Below are 20577 nucleotides of genomic sequence, written 5' to 3' on the forward strand. Positions count from 1 at the left end.
GCGATGTTTAGAAATGGGAGGTCTTTCCAGTTCTAAGGGTTTCATGATTTTGTTTATTTATTTATTTTTGAGACAGAGTCTTGCTCTGTCACCCAGGCTAGAGTGCAGGGGCACAATCTCGGCTTACTGCAACCTCCACCTCCCAGGTTCAAGAAATTCTCCTGCCTCAGCCTCCCGAGTAGCCGGGATTACAGGTGCCCACCACCGTGCCTGGCTAATTTTTGTATTTTTAGTAGAGACGGGGTTTTACCATCTTGGCCAGGCTCGTCTCGAACTCCTGACCTCGTGATCCACCTGCCTCAGCCTCCCAAAGTGTTGGGATCATAGACGTGAGCCACCGTGATTGATTTCATTATTTTATGTTCACTCTCTGGGGAGAAGAGTAGATTTGTAAGAGTAGATTTGTAAGTCATAAAACAAGGCAGAGGCCAAAGCAGAGATTGGTTATCTCGAATTCTGTTTGCTCTGTTGGGTGGTGATTTATGTTTAGGCTGCTACTCACACCTGCTGAAGTCTCAGTGCTTTAAAGGATCCGTGTTTATGGCACTACTCTACATCCCTTGTTATTAAATCTATGCTTTGAACTATGAATCTTCCACTTCATTTAAAGTTTTTTCTCTTTTTACTTGGACAGTAGCAAAATTGTTTTTAAGAAAGCTTGGGGATAGGCTGTTTTAATATCTGCTCTTCTTACTCTAATTAGATCATGCAACAGCACCTCATAGAGATGCCCACGTCATCTCCACATTAGGCCTTCAAGTCTTGGCTAGAAGCTGCTTGCTTACAACACAGCGGTCACACACTCTTACCTCCTATGGAAGTGAAGGGAAAAAGCCTTCAGAACCAGGCAGTGGAAAAGGATGAGTATCTACACACACGTTAGCACATTTAGCATACGCTGAGTAACTGGGAACAGAGATCAGAGAAGAAAAATGAAGACATGGAAGTAATTATGCCTGTCAATCTAGCTAGAAAGATAAAATACACAGATAAAAGAAAAAAAACCATAGACATTAAAAGAAATGATCTCGAACCTCAAAACAGTGTTTCCTATTGCAGATTCTAAGCATTCCCTAAACTACAGGGGACTGTCTTGAACAGTGGCTTTCAGCCCTGACTGCTCATTTAGAATCACCCAGGGAGGTATGGAGCGGGAGGGTGGTGCTTTTAAAACACAGCTATGCGGGTACCACGCCAGAACAGATAATTCAGCCTCTGGCAAAGAGGTCTGGGGAAAGGTAGTTTTAAACTCACTAGGTAATTCAAATGTCCTGTAACCCAATATAGGACAGGGATAGAGGAGGGAAGGGCCATGTGAGGTCAGTGTGCCTTGGTTTCGGCAGGCACCAAATGGGAGAACATTGTAGTCTTTTATAGAGGAGGTGACAAAATCTAGAACAAATCAGGCCTACTTCACAGTTTTGCCAGAAAGGTTACCTTTGCTCGGTCTGTCTGCGTGGTACATAGCCCAGCCCTTCTTTCCATGTCAAAAACCAGTTGCCCAGGCAGTAGACTTTTTTGGTATGGGTAAATTTTAGATGCTATTTTTAGTAGCACCTTGAAGATAACTCTGGTCTTACAACAGCCCTGCGAGTGAGTTAACGTACAGATGAGAGGGCCAGATGGGGTTCAGAAGGGCTAGGGAATGGGTCTGAGGCAACTCAGCAAATGACAGTGCTTTTCTTCTGTTCCAGTAGAACTTCTGTGTGTTTACCTTGGTGGTTTGTTAAGGTCACATGCCAGAAGAATAATAATTTGACCTGAAAACCGTAAATTCTAAGTTTACCTGTATTGATTGCATTCTGGTGAGTGCCTCACCCTCTTACAAGTTCATACTGGAGTCCTGTGCTCATCTATTGAAGTCGAAGTGATTTACTCTGACAGGTCTTTACTTATTATTCAATAACTCTAAGGTGCTCACTGCTCTCTAATGGAAGGGACCATTAGATCATACACTCAGAAAGCATTAACTCTTCTTTTCACTCAGCCTCTCCATTCCAGACTCCCAGAGGGCCGAGGGCCTGGTATGTTTCAATAGCCAGGGACTGTGGGACCAGGCCCCATCCATGTTGGCAATTCTTATGGGGACCAGGCAGTGGAGGTCCTGAATTGTGGTTTATTTGTTTTCCATTTTCCTTGTTGCTATCTGAATTGGTAGAACTATGTTGATTATGCATGAAAATGAAATAATTAGTTTTAGCAGAATAAAATTAAATACTAATAAATACCGAGTTCTTAGAAATCCTTGTGGCTTATTTAGCAATACAAATGGGTTGGTACAATTCTGACAGTCTCTATCTGGTCTCTATCCTAGGTCTTTATCTGGGTATATTTTAGCTTTTTCTTCCCCTGAGAAAAGCGACTTTGACTTTGTGCTTAAATTTCAGGGTTCCAATTACTGAATGATTACAATAAGAGAAAAAAAAAAAACCCTCACAAGATAGCATCATGTAGACAATAGTCTTTAAAAAATCTTTATGAGTACACATCCCTTAGTTGTGTTTATGTGTTAGAGATGAATATAGAATGAGAAGTCTCAGCATCTCCCTTTCATCCCCACCCCTAAGTTGCCAGCTGTGGAAGCTGTCCCAGTGTGTATTCTGCGGGGCTGATTTGCCTGGATACAATTCAGGAGGAATTATAGATAAGTGATGACCTGGTATGTTGTAATACATTGTCAGTTGTTTGGTGCTTGGTCAACCTAACAAATTATTTCTATTTCTTTAAATGATTCAACTTGTATAATAAACCAAAATTTTAAAAATTGTAAAAAAAGTAGATATAATTCATTATTCTGTCACCTAACTCAGTAACTGTTTCCTATTTCTTTATACTTTCCACATACATATTTTTATGAAATTTAATTTTTGATGTACACATCTCTTTGTATCCTGTTTATTTTTTAAAAGCAAACACTAAACATTTTTCTCTGTATTGACATATTTTAAAAGTTTATCTCTTTTAATAGCTGCATAATTGTGTTGGAAAGTACCTGTATTGATTCCTTTAACATTAGTCCAGTTTTTTTTTTGTATTATAGATGACTCTTCCAGGTCTGGATGCATTACTTCTGAGGAATAATTTCCCTGAGATAAGTTCATAGGAGTGAAATTGCTGGGTGAAGGATTATGCACATTGTTAGGTCTGTTCCTAGGCATCACCATGGTGCTTTCCAAAAGATGCACAAATTTACAAAGTGACCAGTAAAAGATTGAGGCTTCAATGTCACTGAAGTCTTACCAGTATCAGATCTTACTACTCAGAAATGGTTACTTTATTCATTGTAAACTGATATCTTAAGGTTACTCTATTTTCTGATTTTTCTGATTCTTTAATTGCTTGTAAGAATAAATATTTTTCTTTTTTGGATTTTTCTCTCTTTTTTTTTTGAGATGGAGTGTGTGTGTGTGTGTGTTTTTTTTTTTTTTTTTTTTTTTTTTTTCTCTGTTGCCCAGGCTGGAGTGCATGGCCTGATCTCGGCTCACTGCAACCTTCATCTCCCGGGTTCAAGCAATTCTTCTGCTTCAGCCTCCCAGGTAGCTGGGATTACAGGTGCCCGCCACCATGCCTGGATAATTTTTGTATATTTAGTAGAGACGAGGTTTCACCATGTTGGCCAGGCTGGTTCCGAACTCCTGATCTCAGGTGATCCACCTGCCTCATCCTCCCAAAGTGCTAGGGTTACAGGTGTGAGCCACTGCGCCTGGCCTGGATTTTTCTAATTGTGTATTGTCTGTGATTTGTCCCAATCCTTTATCCATTTTTCCAGTGAATGTTGAGTTTTTTTTTTTTTAATGTCATTTGATCTATTTATATTTCACAGTGTTGTCTCTGATGTTTGAGGGAAATATTTCCTGAGAGTCACATGGAATCTTAAAGGTTTATGTGGAGGGACACTGACTTAGGCTCATCCTCTTTGCGGCCATCCCCATCCACTGTAGGCATCGCAGTGCTTGTATGAACCTTTTGTTCAGCACCTCACAGCAGTGAGCCTCAGCCCTGCAGTTACCTCACTCTTTCCATTAAGCTGCCGTCTCCCATAGACCAGCTCCAGACTTAACTGTTTCATGGGGCTCTCTGACCCCTGACCTTGCCCTCACAGCCTGCAAATGCACTCCTGCTTAGCCCACAACACCCCACGCTTGATCTCTGCCTGCCTCTAGACCACCCCACTGCCACCACAGTGGATTAGCCCCTTCCTATATTGACTTCCCTTCCACTTAGTCAAGCCTGAGCTCCGTCATGGAAGCCACTCTCTCCGTAGTATTCCCCGTCGGTGCCCCAGCCTCTCACTCACCTCACCCATCTGGGAGTCAGCCCCATCGCCTCATTGTTCTCTCCATTGAGGCCTTTGAGCAAAGTATCTTCCCTGTCTTTAACTCTTATCTCTTTAAGTCTCCTATCTTTAAAGACACCACCCAGCTCTGTCCTGTCTCCTGCTTTCCCTTCACACAAAAGCGTATTTAAATTGTAGCCAATGCTCTTCCCTTACCTCCCATTTACTCTCAGAGCCACTGCATCCTGACTCCCAGATCTGCTACTAGTTGCTCTTGAAAGGGTAAATAATACCCTACCATTCAAAAGCCTTCCTATTCTGTTTTGGCCTTTTGAAAGTAGGAAGCTTCTACTGGAGATAGAGGAACGTAGGAGCCTTTCTTCTCTGCTGTAATGCTAATGGAAATGAGACTTCTTGGGTGTATTAAACTACAAAGACAGGCTTTCTTCTCTGGAGGCTTTATCCCACCTTTTCAGCTCCGGGGATTCCCAGCTCCCTCTTGATGAGACATTAGTCTCTTGTGGTTTCAGGTGAGCCCCAGTTATTGGATGTAGCAACTACTAACACATGCAGGCACTTAACTCCATGCCAGCACTATTCTGAGAGCTTTTCAGGTATTAACTTATTTCATGCTCACAACGATCCTATCCATGAGGAAATTTAGGCACAAACAGGTAACTTGCCCAGGGACACCCAGCTTGTAAATGGTAGAGCTTAAATTTCAACCTAGTCTAGGAGAAGCCAGAAGTCATTGCTGAACACCTTTTAGCCCTTACCTTATGTATTAGATTTCTCTGATCCTTCATCCCTGCTTTTCCTTAAATGTATCAGTGATTCCCAGGATTCCAGCCCCCACCCTGTTCATCTCACATTGCATACTCCCACATATTTATCTCCGCACACTCCCACATATAATAACTCTCCTGAATCCCAGCTGTTTTCTAGATCTTCACTTAGATGTCCCAGAGCCTACAGAAATTCAGCACATCCTACAACAGAACTCTTCATCTTCCCACCAACCCAGCATTCCCTGTGACCTCTCTTAATGAATGGTAGCACTGTCCATCCAGTTGCTCCAGCTGGATGCCAGAAGTCATTCCCGAGGGCTCCTCCTGCGTCATTTCCACTGGGCTTTCAAAGCCCTGTACTGCCTGACCTCTCCAGTCTCATTTTGTAGCCCCCGGCTCTTGCCTGCTGTATCTTAACCACACTGTTCTCTCTGTCTCACAGACATTCCAAGCTTATTCTGACTTTCAGGCCTGTGCCTTAACTCTTTCCCTGCCTGGAATTCTCTTCTTCTAGATCTGCTCGATCCTGCTTGACATTCATGTCTCTGTGTAAATAGCACTTCCACAGAGAGGCCTTCCCTGACCACCCACTCTAATGTAGCTGCCGGCCACTCTCTATCACATCACCTTGCTTTAATTCTCTGCATAGCACTGATCATTGGCTGCTTTTTAAAAATTGATTGGTTGATTTGCTTATTGTCTCTTCATGTGATGTAAACTCCGTGAAAGCAGTGACTTTGTTCCATTTGTCACTGTATCCCACTCACCCAGAGCCGTGTCTTGCAAATAGTGAAAATAATATTGATTAATATTGATAAGACCTGACATTTATGGAGCATTTACAGTGTGCTTAGGCAAACAGTAATGCAATATATAATATATACCCTTATGTATAATATACCTACCCTCAAAACTATATATAATGTGTATATATATGTTATAATATGTATTATACATATATGTATAATATAAAATACCTACTATATTTTTTTTCATATGGTGATATAACAATACCTATATTCTCATGGGTTTGGTGAGAGTTAAATGAGGTAGAAATTGTCCTCATTAATTTTCACTAAAGGCGTATGAGGGTAGGTACTATTATTATCATTAGTATTATTATGCCTGGTTTGCAAATGAGGAAATTGAGGTACATTGTAGTGAATTAGCTTACCTGAGATCATGACTAATAAGGGGTAGGGGTCAGGCCTGGCCCTGGGAGTCTGGCTGTAGAGCCAGATGCTCAGTAAGTGCTTGCTTACCGAACAGATGGCTATAATTCATCACCGGGGTGCTCACCAGGTACCTGAATCTCCTACCTCCTTTCTACCCCACAACCGTAGTAAAACACCTGATGTCTCTCGCCTGGATTTTAACCACAGTTTCTTAACTGATGTCCCAACCTCCAGTTTTGGTTTTTAACACTAAGAATGGTTACTTTGAAATGTAGACTAGAGCTGTAGGCTCTCAGTTCCTCTTAGGCTAACATTCAAACTCTTTTTTTCCACAAGCCTAATTCTCACATCTCCAACCTCATCTTCTACTTCTTCCCGTCTGCGCCTTGATTCCTGCCACACGAAATTACCCTTGTTCCCTGAAGTCCACTGTGCTGTTCTGCAACTTCACGCCTTTGCACAAGCTATTTCCCCTGCTTCACTTCACAGTTTCTCAAGACTTATTTCCACTTACTCAGAAACTTTCTTAAGTTTCTCCCTAACCTCCCCCAACATCCCTGGGCTGTGTTGGAGGTGCTTCTCTTCTGTGCCGTTTCACTGAGCTTGTACTTCCATTGAGGGAGTGCTGTGTTATACTTGTCTGGGTTCTTCCTGTCCTCCTGCCCTCCCCCACTTTCCGATAACCTTGCCTGTGGACATTGTCGTCCTGAAGGAATTGACTGGCTTCCCTCTAGTCCTGGTCTCTAACAGAAGGCCTAGTAAACAGTAATCAATCAACTATTTGCTGAATGAATACTAACTTCCCAAGGTCAGTTGAGGCAATCCACAGTGTTATAATACATATAAGACAGGACAATATATTACAAAACATTAATAGAAAAGTTTCAGAAGCCTGTTAGAAAAAATACACTCTTGGAATGAGCTAGTTCCTGAGATTAGGTGCAATTTAACTTTGAGCTTTTGGCAACCAAGGTAAAAAGGGAAACGTGGGGTTTGTGTTTATTTTCTAAGAAAAGGAAACACTCAAGTTCTTCAATGGGGACAATATTTTTTCTTGGTCCTGAATTCTAGGAGAAGATTCTTCCATGGATGTTACATAAGGGAGAGTGGGTTTCCTTGTAGACAGTGTTTTTATTTTATTTTATTTTATTTTATTTTATTTTATTTTATTTTTTGAGACAGAGTTTCTCTCTTTTTGCTCAGGCTGGAGCGCAATGGTGTGATCTTGGCTCACTGCAACCTCCACGTCCTGGGTTCAAGCGATTCTCCTGCCTCAGCCTCCCGACTAGCTGGGATTACATGTGTGCCCCCACGCCCGGCTAATTTTTTTGTATTTTTAGTAGAGATGGGGTTTCATCATGTGGCCAGGCGGGTCTCAAACTCCTGACTTCAGGTGATCCACCTGCCTCAGCTCCTAAAGTGTTGGGATTACAGGCTTGAGCCACCGCACCTGGCCGACCGTGTTTTTTGAATATAAACATTTGTAAAAACCTTTCTTAATAAAAGCTTAGGATTGAATGTTGAAGTTCCAAAAGCATTTCTTTGAAGATCTACTTTAATATAGCTCCTATATATTTTTTTCTGATCAAATTTATTATAGAGGTAGAGCTTAAAGAGCCTAGAGGTTTTGTTAACTTGCCTTACAACTATAATAGCACAGGCACCTCTTAGACCCACTTTCTAATGCAAGTTATTTTTTATGGGAGAGAGGGCAAGCCATGACAAGTCTTGAATGAAACTGTTTTACATTTAATATTTTGGTGACCTCCAGAGGTATAGCTCTCCCATATTGTTGGTAAAAGAGAAGTCTTGTTGCATTAGACACTAGGTGGTCTAACCTTGGACATTCTCTTAAGAGAACATAAGGGCCTGACTTGCCATGCTGCCTGGTTAGAAGGTCATCTTGCCCTCCTGGGGCAGTGTGTTAGAGCAGTATGGGGCAGGCCAGAATACGTCTTCATGAACTTTTAGCTCAAGCACCTACACACGTCCTTGGTTAAACCCCAGATTTCTAGACGCTGGAGTTCCATGCCATCAAGTATTGAAAGAGATAATTTTGGTCTAAAATATTTAAGAGAAAGGTATTATAAATAGTTGCCATTTACTAAAAGTAAGTATATTTACTGAATACCTACAGTATACTGGGCACTGGGCTGAGTACTAGGATGTAGTCCTAGTGTTCAAGTAGAGTTCATGTCTGGTGTGACTTCTGTCCTCACTGAATATACAGTCTAGACAAAATCACAAGAGGAAAACATTTTGATGAGACCGTCAGGGCATATAGGTACCAAATAGGTCCCAGAGGACTTAGTTCACTTGTCAGAGAGGTTATTTAGCATTGCCTGTTTATACATTGGAGGATGTCTCCCAAATATCATAATTTAAAATTTAGCATAGTTAATATACTTTTTTTCCCATTGACCCCACTATAAGTGAACAAGATCAGGCAGTTTTGATTTTTTATGATCAAATTTTTCAAACAGAAAAGTCAAAGAGCAGTACAATGAACAATTTTATAATCACCACCTAGATTTAATAGTTAACATGTTGTTATATTTGCTTCACCTATTTTTTCTGTACAGAAGTATTTTAAAGTAAATTACAGATATCATGACATTTAACTCCTAATCACTTTTGAATGTCGCTCTGGGAAATAAGGATGTTTTCTTCTTGTAGTAGGCAGCCCCCAAAATGGATCACGGTGACCCCTGCCTCCTGCTGTGCGGCCTCTTGTGTATTCCTCTCCCTGTGAGTGTAGGCTGGACCTAGTGATTTGCTTTTATTTTTACATTTTTATTTTTTTGAGACAGAGTATCGCTCTGTCGCCCAGGCTGGAGTGCAGTGGTGTGATCTTGGCTCAACTAGCTGGGACCACAGGCATGCGCCAGCCACCACGCCCGGCTAATTTTTGTATTTTTGGTAGAGACAGGGTTTCATCATGTTGGCCAGGCTGGTCTCGAACTCCTGACCTCAAGTGATCCGCCCGCCTCGGCCTCCCAAATGCTGGGATTACAGGTGTGAGCCACTGCACCTGGCCGTGATTTGCTTTTAAGAAGTAGAATATGGCAGAAGCATCGGGATGAACCAACATTCAATAACAAAATGAATGTGGCTTCTATCTTAGGCATCCTTTCTTTTTTCCTCTTGCCCTCTCCCTTGTTCGCTCTGACAGAAGTCAGCTCTGAGGTGAACTGATCTATGGAGAGGTCCATCTTTGGCCACGAACCAGTGAGGACCTGAGATGTACTAACAGCCATGTGAGTGAGTTTGGAAGGAGATCCTCCCCAAGTCAACCCTTGAGATAACTGCAAAGGGCTGGCATCTTCATTGCAGCCTGTGAGACATCTTGAGCCAGAGGCACCCAGCTAAGGCTATCTGGTTTCTTGACCCACAGAAACTGCAAGATAACCCATGTCTGTTGTTCTAAGCTGCAAAATTCGGGGGTAATTTATTATGCAGACAGCAATAACCAATACACCTACATAGCCCCAATCCTGTTAATCCCAGTAGGCACTTCTTTCAGCTGCTGCTGGGCTGTGCAGAGTAAAGCCAAGCTGTCAGAAGAGGTTGTCATAGCTTATCCTGCTATGGTAGGTGGCAAGTACCCGATCTCAGTTGCCTCAAGTTATTTATTTAGATAAAAAGTTTTACATCTTGTAGAAGTAGAATCTTACCTTTCAGTCTCTCCAGGGACTATTATTATTAGCCATTCTGATTTTAGCAGGAGTATTCTCATCTTGGCTGTGAAGAAACCAGGATCTGTTCCAAGATTACAGATCTTGGCACACAAGAGGTTTCTGTTTCTGGCTTCAGTGATCTTTGAGAAAGAAGTGTGCACTGGAGAAAGTTCTGTGGCCGTCCTGGTTTTTATTCACTTTCTTTTCTTCTTAAAATTTTTTGATTTTTAATTTTTGTGGGTACACAGTAGACATATATATTTATGAGGTACATGAGGTTTTTGGTACAAGCATGCAATGCCTGTAGCCATTCTTAACCATTGAATTGTCAGGACACAGAGACAAGCACATTCAGTTAGAGGAGTAACATGGTCTCCCACAGAGTAGAAGATAGAGATTCAGTCCTGCACTTGAAGAGAAGCATCACACAGAGTTTTGACATGATGTGCAGCATGCTGATGAATCTACGGTTTGAGAAGGTTTAGGATTTCCATGTTTAAATATAAGATCGAATGCAATTTGGTTTCCTCCTAAGGGATCTGTGTCTAGCGAGTTAATCTGAGCAAGGCTCACCTCTCTGGGCAGGTCCTAAACAGCGCTGGTGGTTAAAGATTTTTACCAGTTTTTGCTGACTATGTACTTGTTTGAAAGTGGTCAAGGATCCTGGATTCCAGCTAAGGTGAAGCCTAAAAATCCATAAAATGAGGAAAGGTCCTTCAGGAATGTGGAATCTGCCTGCAGAGTTGAGCTTTTCTGGCCCCGATGGCCAAACACAAAACCTCCCACTAGAATCTACTACTATTCAGCTTTCTCAAAAGATGGGTGAGTTCCTTATAAAAGGATTTGAACTTAAATTTGAACATGACATTGTGTTCTTTCTGATGTGGTGTTTCGTTAACCAGAATTTGGGGGCTACCAGATAGTCGTTATTGAATAAAGAGATAGAACAGCTTGTTCCCTTGATTGCCCAGCACAGGGCAGATGAAACAGAAATGAAATTGAGGGGAAAGCCTGTCCTGGAATGCAGTTTGAATTGAGTGATATATTTTCTTTATCCTCAGAAGATGTATTTGGGAAAGTGATACTGGGGAGAGAAACTCATATAATTTTTATAGCTCTGAGATCTCACCATTTCAGCTGAATTGTGCAGTCACTCAGAAGTAACAATATTGCAGCAGCTTCAAGAAGGTAGAGAACCAGGAAGGCTGATCATCAGTGAGTTGGTAAAACTGATATCTTTGTTGGAGATGTTAGCTGCAGATCTTTAAGGCTTCCGGAAGCTGTTTAGTGATGCTAAATTATAAGTGAGCCTGAGTAGGCATTTGCCTCATCCTGAGGAATACTTTCCTAATTTAGATGTGTAAAGTCTTTCCACACTGGTGCAAATCCTTCATCAAGTTTCCTAAAATTATAAAGTATGCCCATGGATTCTCTGAGTGTCCAGAGTTCAGAAGGTATTCAGACACATTAATAGAGGAGAAGTACAGAGGAGTATACCTAACCCGTTGCTTAGAGTCAGGGATTTATGCACTTTCTGCTTTCATCCATAAGGAATTGTAAGAGCTGGGACATCAGCAGAGACAGGGTGATGGTGGTATTGGTGGCCAGTGAGAAAGGTGTCAAGATAGTTCATATGAGCTGAAAAGAGATACATTTTTGTGTGTTCTTTCAGGAAATCTTTTTAAAAATTACAGGAGTATCTAGTTGCTTTCTAGAATGAAATCTGAAGAGAGATTAAATTAAGGAGCTTCTTCTGGTATTTTCTCTACCCACCTTTATTTTTTCCCAGAGTGTGAGCTAATTGGCGATCGTGAGCTAATCACAATCTATACAGTGATTTTAGAGTATGCTTGTATGAAAACAAGGGCTTTTTGAAGGAAGTGGCTTGTCTTATATATTATTTCTGACAAAGTGGGGTCTGATCAGTTGTATAAGAGAACAGGAAGTAGATTTTATTTTTCCTGTGGCTTTGCCCTCTGGGACACTCACTTGCAGAAAAAAAGTTTTAAGTGTGTGCTCTTTGATGCTTGGATGGTAAGATTACCGTGACCTCCTATTTCCTTGGGAAAAGCACTCAAAATCTTTGTTTCTTAATTTTTCTTCAATTTCCAGTTAATGAAAGGTGAGAGAGGGAGAATTAGAAGTATGAATAATGTCCACATTGATTTTACTATAATTGCCTGCTTATAAATCACATGAGTGCTCAGGTATAGGGAACCCTACGTAAAACACGCAATTATACTTTATCTCTTAGACTCATAGAGAAATGAGTCTTGGAAAATCTTTTGATTATTCTCTTTAGTTTCTCCCTTGAACTTATATTTTATAGCACAGCCAGCCTTGTCTCCTTTGTCACTTATAGAATTTGGAAATTTAGCTAAATTGTGGAAGTGGAGCTGACAGTGACCAGTGGGAAGTGGGAAAAGAATTAGGGAGGAAGGAGATGAGATTCAAAAGTTCATTTCTGTAGTGTTTCCAGTGGTCTGAAATAAACTTTCTGTCTACTATCTCATAATAATATATATGGAAACAGGTGATCAGTATTTCCTTAGAAGTATGTTAGTGTAGACTAGGAATGGGTGTTGTGGTAGAATAAATATGGCCATAATTTTTTTTGTGAATTCCAGAGGAAAGAACTGAGATGCATGGTGGAAGTTCTAAGGCTATTTTGTTTCAGTATAAGGAACCATCTAACCATAGAATAGTCTGCCCTGCCCAATAAATTATGAGAGAAGTTTCAGCAGGGTTGGGGTTGGGATGGTGAGTATCTGGTAGGAAAGTGTGAGAAGGGATTCCTATACTTGGAGAGAGGTTGGACTGGTTCTGTCCACATTACTTGTTTTGACTGTTGGAGATGAGTATAAAAGAATTTCTTATGTTAGAATAGCACCTCCTAGTTTGCAAAATGCTTTCACGTTATTATACTTTTTAATCACTATTATAGGTCTACATTCTGAGAAAGGACAGAGATCAAACATAATTAAGGCTATCATAACCTTAATTGATGTTTCCTATGTGATAGATGCCAGAGGGACAGAGAAGTAAAATAGAGGTTTACTTGCCCTCAAAGTGTTTAAAAATTATTAGGAGATAGGACCTACACTTAGGTAGGACTGCAAGATGGCTGTGTGATTTACCTAATGTGTGAGCTAGATCAGTGGTTCTCAAAGTGTGGTTCCTGGAGCAGCAGTATCGGCATTACTTGGGCTCTTGTTAGAAATTTGGTTCTTGGATCTCACTCTGTACCTACTGAATCAGAAACTCCTGGGATCAGGGACTTGAGTTAGTGTTTTTAAAAAGCCTTCAAGACCTGGTGTGGTGGTGTATGCCTGTAATCCCAGCACTTTGGAGGCCAGGTCAGGAGGATCACTTGAGCCCAGAAGTTCAAAACCAACCTAGGGAACATAATGAGATCTCATCTCTACTAAAAAAAAGGGTGGGGGGAAGCCTTCCAGGTGATTATACTACATGCTCAAGTTTAAGACCAATGATATACTCTAGTTTAGCCCAATACTCCTTAAGCTTCACTGTGCACAAGAATCACCTGGAACATTGCTATTCAAAGTCTGGTCCAAGAACTGCAGACTCTCCTGATGATTTTAATGCCTCTAAAGTTTGAGAAACCCTGACCCGAAAGCTTGTTAAACACAGGTTCTGTTGTCCCATTCCCAAGTATTCTGATTCAGTTGATGGGATCTGAGAATTTCTAACTAACACTCAGGTGCTTCTGGTGCTGCTAGACTACTCTCTGAGTAGCCTCACTCTAAGCAATACGTCCCTCTGGGATTTAGCAGAGGCGTGGACAATGAGAGGTTCCAGTAAACTGGGACAGTGCGGGAAGCCTTCGTGCAGTGGAGGAGGTAGGACTTGGTCTGAGTCCTAAGGGAAAAGTCAGCCTTAGATAGCCGGAGTTATTTGGAGCAGGGAGGATAGGATGAGCACCTACATGTTTGACTGAAGTAGACCATTCATAGGAGGTAGAGCTCAGCTTGTCCTGCCCAGGTCTGGAGAGTGTCGCACACTGTCAGCTCTCATGCATCCTCCCCAGGGAGGCAGCTCAGAGCCAGGCAGCAAGCAAACAGCCCAGGATTGTGAGCACTCCTCAGTTATGCTGCGTATGCCCCCCCGTTCCCCAATGGAACTTTCAGGTGCATGCGACTCTCTGCTTGTCCCCTCCTATTCTCTTGGTTCCTTTGCTCATCAAGTTCAGCTTGCTTCAGCTTTGCAACTTGCTAGTTCCCTCAATTTGGCCTAAGTCTTCAGGCCTGGATTCTAGACATTCTTCTCAGACTCAATATTGCTTCCATTCTCCCTGGACAACTGTGCGTCTTTGTCCTCTATTGTTCTCCCTGCCCTGCTCATCCAGCCATCCGCTCAGTTACTACTCAGTGGGGGTGAAGGACCTAGTCTACGTGCTCAGTCCTCTTCCACATACTCTTGTCTTTGCTGTGTCCCTTATCTCCTGGTCAACCCTCTGTGGCTGCCCATGATTGCCACAGAAGTGGAAGACAATGTGGGAAGAGCTGGTCAGGCTTGGTGGTCAGGATAAGCAGCCTTGGGTTAATCAAGGTCGCTACAGGCTTATAACCAACGATCCATGACATAGTCCAATCACAGTGAACTCAAGTCTGTGTAAGAGAGCTAATGTCCATCAGGACCCCTTAACATTCTTGTTATTCATGGTTTAGTACTTCCACTCAGTTTTTGGTCATCCTTGGGTGTCCCAATGATTCCTTCATCTACAATATGGCCTTTCTCACAGAGAGGAGCTGCCTAAACCACCAGGAGAGGTCATACGAAATTCTACAGATATCCAGGGCCAACTGTCATTCTCCAGCCGCACAGTAGAACCAGCCACTCCCCCTGCCACTCCCCCTGGGGGCTCTCCTTCTCCAGATCCACATGGCCCCTCCCTCTGGCTGCATAGTCACTGTCCTCGTATTTCATTCCTGTTCTCTGCTCTCTGATTGCCACTTGAAAACCAAGCCATGAGGTCTGTTGGGTCACTCTGGGCACCTGAAGTCACTTTGCTACTATCAGCATGTAGACTCACCCTCATCATTAGGAGGGCTCTGCACCCTTGGGGAGGTGTTCTGGGTGCTTAGCAGCTGGCCTCAGGTGGAGCATACTTCAAAAGGTCTGATGTACCCTCGTCCCTTCACACCCCATGGCTTTGATGTTTTCAATCTTCATTTTCCTTCACCCGTGGTTCACAGTTCACATTCTGAGCTTGGAGGCTGGCGGGGGAGTTACAGGTGCCCACATATCCCTCAGCTGCTTCTGTCCATCCTGTGGAAGTCACCGGATGGTTCACCTCCCAAAAATGAAGCTCACAGTGTCTCATCACCCAAGTCTCCTCCCTCAGTGCCCTTCACAAGTGTCCTGAGTGTTCTGCTTTTGTCAAAACACCCTGGTTGTGAGATCCGGGGCTACTTTGCGAACCCCAAGAGTGCTGCAGTCTGAAGCCTTTAACTTGGCCTCTTTGTCTCTAAGCCGAGTCAAATCTAATTCGATTTCCTTAAAAAAAATTTCTTTTGCCAAGCTCCCAAAGGCCAAAGCTAGAACAATTTGAGCAACAAAATAATGAGAGTATTGGATTATAGCCTATAGAATAAAATAGGTATCCATTAGTGCATACTTACATAAATAAATAATTGAATACATTAGGAAATGGGAAAGGACAGTAGAATTCTAATCAATACAAAGAATGAGAGAAATCGAAACTCACAATGAAGCAAACACCACAGTAATATTTGCTTCAGATAACATTCACCTATGGACACTAAAATTAGCAGGCCAAAGTTTGAGGAGAAACAGGATATTTATGAAGTGTCAAAGTGTCTCTGTCAAGATTATTAGTTACAAAGGAATAAATCCTAACTTTATAGTGAAAAATCTAGCATATGTCATCTTTACCACATGGTTAAGATTAATATCATAGTCATAAGATATAGGACATTACATGCTCCCTGATATGATGCCCTGCGAAGGTGTATTAGTCAGGATTCTTCAGAGAAACCGATCCATTAGGATTTATTATACGAAGTTGGCTCACACAATTATGGAAGCTGACAAGTTCCAAGATCTGCAGGATGAACTGGCAAGCTGGAGACCTCGGAGGGACCAGTGTCCCAGTTTGAAGGCAGTTAGGCAGAAGGAAATCTGTCTTCCTTACTCAGGTGAGGGGTCAGGCTTTTTGTTCTATTCAGGCCTTCAACTGATTGGATGAGGCCCACCCACCTTAGGGAGGACAGTCTGCTTTACTCAGTCCACTAATTCACATGCTAATCTCATCCAGAAATACCCCCACAGACACACTGTGCTATTTTTACAACATTTCTGTAAATCTAAAATTATTTTAAAACAAAAATTTAAAAAGGCTTTCTGCCATCAGGTACTATGAGGACTTTTGAATGATGGGATATTTTTGTATTATTGACATTCGTAACTGTCCTGTGTGTGTGTACACATATATAATTTTATATCTGCCACTCAGCAAAAAAAAAAAAAAAAAAAAAAAAAAAAACAGATAGTAAATTCCACCTATATTTTTGCAGGCGCCTTTGAAAACACCTGATTTCTGTTCTCTTTTCCCTTTTGCATTCTGTATTCCTTCCTGATGAAAGCATCCTTTTGTAAACTTTCACAGCTCAACCCTCCTGCTGTTCCATGCAGTCTTTATCTCTGAGATGAAGATCATTGTGGCACATTGTGGAGACTGAGAGCTTCGGCCAGAAGTCGGGAGATGTGGTAGCATTCTCAGCCTTGTTCTTTACTCACTAATTCAGTGTTCTTCTATTTTAACATTTTGAAGCCAGATGGTGAATTTTGGCCAAACATTATATGCACTATTTGATGTGTGGGTTCAAATGATTTTTTTAAATGATTTTTTCTTTTTATCAAAGTCCTGTGTGTTCTATTTTTAGGTTTTCCAAATTTTTATTCATATTTGTGTTTTACATTTTGCCTTTAAAGTCTTTGGATTCTACAACAGACTTCAAAATTGATGGACTTTACTCTGGTGTTTCCCTTAGAGTCCTTTTGAGTAATTCAAGGACAGCAACATTTTCTTTCTTCCGTTTTTTTTTTTTGATCACGAAGTCATTGTTGCTCTTAAAACACACACACACACACACACACACACAACAAAAATCCTGTTTTCTTCTCTCTGAGGCTGTGTGTAGCCCTTCTCACAATGGTCCTGAAACCCTCTAATGGCTTCCAGTATGTGGGTAGTCCTGTATTTGGACTTTGAATGGGTTGAGCCTGGTACAATCCCATAGGGAGGACTGTTGGGCCACCTGGCCGACATGCCCTCCTGCCCTAGCAGGATGGCAGGAGAGCTTCTGTACAGTTTCCCTCTGCCTCCCTGCATTCACTTAATGCCAGCAGGGGTGCCGCGGAGGCATGACGCCAGCGGGATGCAACCCCAGGAGTAACACCTTAGGAATTACTTCTTATGGTATCTGATTTTTCGTTATTATTTCTGTCCAGGTAGTACTTTCTCTGGATTTCCCCCCAGTATTTGGCTAATGGTATAAGACTCAAATGATGGAGAATTTGGTTGACAATGGGAAATAACTAAGGGCTCTAATGTGAATGACTTGATTGTCCTCACCAGAAAAGGCAATTTGGTTAGGTTCAGCATATTGCCCTACTATAGGGTATTCCTTGGTCCTTATGGCATATATAGGAGAAATGATTTTTAAAAATCACTTCCTGCTTCATTTGTGCTATAACAGTTGTTAACTTGTGTTCCCACCTCCAACCATTTCCTCTTCCTGTCTTTCCTGTGCATTGTCATCAGATACTCAGTTTCCTCAGCTTGTCACTCAAGAGTGGTGAAAGGGGTAGATATTCCTAGAGTACAGCCTGTAGAACCAGGCCAGGCATGTAGTAAATGTGGTATAAGGGTTTGCTAAATAAAAGCAAGAATTGACCCTTACTTTCAAAGAGCTAACAATTTTGCTGGAAAGATAAAATGCACACACACACACACACAAACACACATAGACACACACAGACACACACACACACATGCGCGCGCACACACACACACACACTGTGTATAGAGCATTGTGGGAAAAATGTCACTCAAGAAGCCTGAGAGAGAAGAGGTAGGATATATCTGCTGTGTGCTCTGCTCAAGTCACCTCAGTTATTCTTCTCATTTTATAGTTGAGAAGGTTAATAGGCATTAAATGCCTTAAAATCCTATAAGGCTATATGTGCAAAAGGGAGATGTAAATACAGGACTGTATGAACTGAAAGCTCCTGTTGCCACCAGAAAGCTTTGAAAGCAGGCTGGAGCTGGACCTTGAAGGATGGATAGAATTGATTCGAGAGAAGTGGTGAGCACATATAAGTTGTGGGGGCAGAGAAAGGGTGGGCACAGCAAGAGCAAAGGTGTAGCAGTTGGAGGCATAAAGTGTGCTGGGGAATGGGCGTGGCCTCCGGGTTTGCTAGGATAAGGGAGGAATGAAGGATAAAGCTGGAACCTGTGTTGGAGGCAATGTATAATGCACTTTAAGTTCTAAGTTGAGTTTGGAGTTCATTTCATAACTCATTTCAAAAGCCATGGAAGGTGTTTGAAGGGAGTGACATGATTAAAAGAGTGTCTTAGGGCCGGCTGCAGTGGCTCACTCCTGTAATCCCAGCACTTTGGGAGGCTGAGGTGGGCAGATCACTTGAGGTCAGGAATTCAAGGTCAGCCTGGCCAACATGGCGAAACTCTGTCTCTACTAAAAATACAAAAATTAGCCGGGCATGGTGGCAGCTGCCTGTGATCTCAGCTACTTGGGAGACTGAGGCAGGAGACTCACTTGAACCTGGGAGGCGGAGCTTGCAGTGAGCCAAGATCGTGCCACTGCACTCCAACCTGGGCAACAGAGCCAGACTCTGTCTCAAAAAAAAAAAAAAAAAAAAAAGATCTTAGGAAGTTGATAGTGTCAGGTGGGATGTGGAAAGGACTGGAGAAAGGGAGGGGCTATCATGAATGCTAATGTACATTATGTCATTTCATCCTCACAATAGCCCAAAGAAATAGACACTCTTAGTTTCATCCCCATTTCCAGATGGGAAAACTGAGGCTGTAGAGGTTATGTGATGACCAGATTCCCACATTGAATAACAGTGATGCCAGGATGTGAACTAGGCAGATCCATCTCCCCCAGTGCTCCATCCATATGCAGCAGTGTCTAACAGTAGCCTGGGAGATGACTTGGGTCAGTTTTAATAGGTTGAGTGTGATAGTCCGGTGACAAGGCCTGGATGAAGTCAGTAGTGTGAAACGGAGAGATGGGAGCAGTAGTGTGAAACATCCTTTCATGAGAGCCTGATGCCAGGGCTGAGCCTGTGACCTCATAGCTTCTCTTAATGTTTTCCATGGAAGCTGGTCCTCAGAGGTGAGAACCTTGCCAGGACCATGTAGTGTCATGGGAAATCTCACCTCCAAACCTCTTAAGGAGCTTAGGCTTCTTGTTTTTCCTGGGGAAATGTATTTAAATTAATAATATAAGTGCTGATGTTGGCTGTGCTTGCTTTGGGTTACTTTTGAGACGATTTAAGCAAACTTCCAGGTGTTCTTAAGCATCACAGACTTTACTTAACTAGAGTTTGAGATGGGTTCCCCAGAGGTCTAGTGGTGATCAGTTCTCCCTTTTTTCCATGAATGCCCTCCCTCATCTGCTTATTTTGATATGTTCCTTGTGTTTCTATCCTATGGGTTGATGTATCACATGATTGCTTAATTCATTTTACCTTTGTTCTATTTTTTTTTTTAAGCAAACGGGTGTGCATGCATTTCGACTCTGCAAAGTTTTTTGGTATTCAGTATAAGAATGTGTAATAGAGTGTGCTGCATGCCATTGTGATGATGTGAGGTAGTGCGGGCCAGCCCAGTGACTTCTCTGCTTTATTTACTGCAGGTGATAAGAAGTACATCATGGGTCCCAAGCTTTCCACTCTTGATGCCACTGTCTTTGGACACTTGGCACAGGCAATGTGGACCTTACCAGGGACAAGACCTGAACGGCTGATCAAAGGCAAGCCCTACACACCTCTTCAGGTTTTGGGGCTTACTGGGGCTGGGTGGACAGTGGGGTAGCACAGTGGAGAATTCTAGACCAATGCTTTGGTCTTGGGTGTGCTTTATGGAGACACCAGGCTGTGGTGTACAGGGCTAGGGTTGGTTCTCTGTACTCAGGATACTTTGAGGTGGAAGAGAGTCTGGGCTTCTCACCTGTTGTCTTGCCCAGACTATGTTCTTAGTAGTGCTGACACAGATCTTGCCATGTTTTTATGCTAGCGCTTTTCTTCCATCTGCTTACATAGTGGGACTTAAGATTTGTTCCTGAAATAGGGCTTGAATTCCACCTAGTGCCCTTGGTTTGCTGGTCTTCCTTAATTTCCTTTGGGCAATGGGGGCTCCCCACTTTCTGGTATATCCAGTGCTACAGCAACCACGGTGGCGTGATGCTGATGAACTCACTGGCTGTTTCAGATCTTCTGAGTCTAAACTGTTCTTAGATGTTGCACATGTAACTATAAGTACATAGGATTCTGTGCCATTTGCATTGAAGCCATTCTCTCCTCCTGTTCTAAAAGAGTGGCTGTAGATCATACACTAAGAGTAGCAGAGCGGCCGGACGCAGTGGCTCATG

General features: G+C 42.3%; 1 protein-coding gene across 1 annotated transcript in view; it reads left to right on the forward strand.

The window, feature by feature from the left end:
* The window catches only part of FAXC (failed axon connections homolog, metaxin like GST domain containing), a 70010-nt gene that overhangs the window by 37155 nt on the left and 12278 nt on the right, over positions 1-20577 (forward strand). The window contains exon 5 of the mRNA XM_010367681.2: positions 19843-19959. Within this exon, the coding sequence (XP_010365983.1) occupies positions 19843-19959 (117 nt within the window). The remainder of the gene's footprint in view (positions 1-19842; positions 19960-20577) is intronic.

Source organism: Rhinopithecus roxellana, chromosome 4 (genome assembly GCF_007565055.1).
Source record: "Rhinopithecus roxellana isolate Shanxi Qingling chromosome 4, ASM756505v1, whole genome shotgun sequence".
Lineage (NCBI taxonomy): Eukaryota > Metazoa > Chordata > Mammalia > Primates > Cercopithecidae > Rhinopithecus > Rhinopithecus roxellana.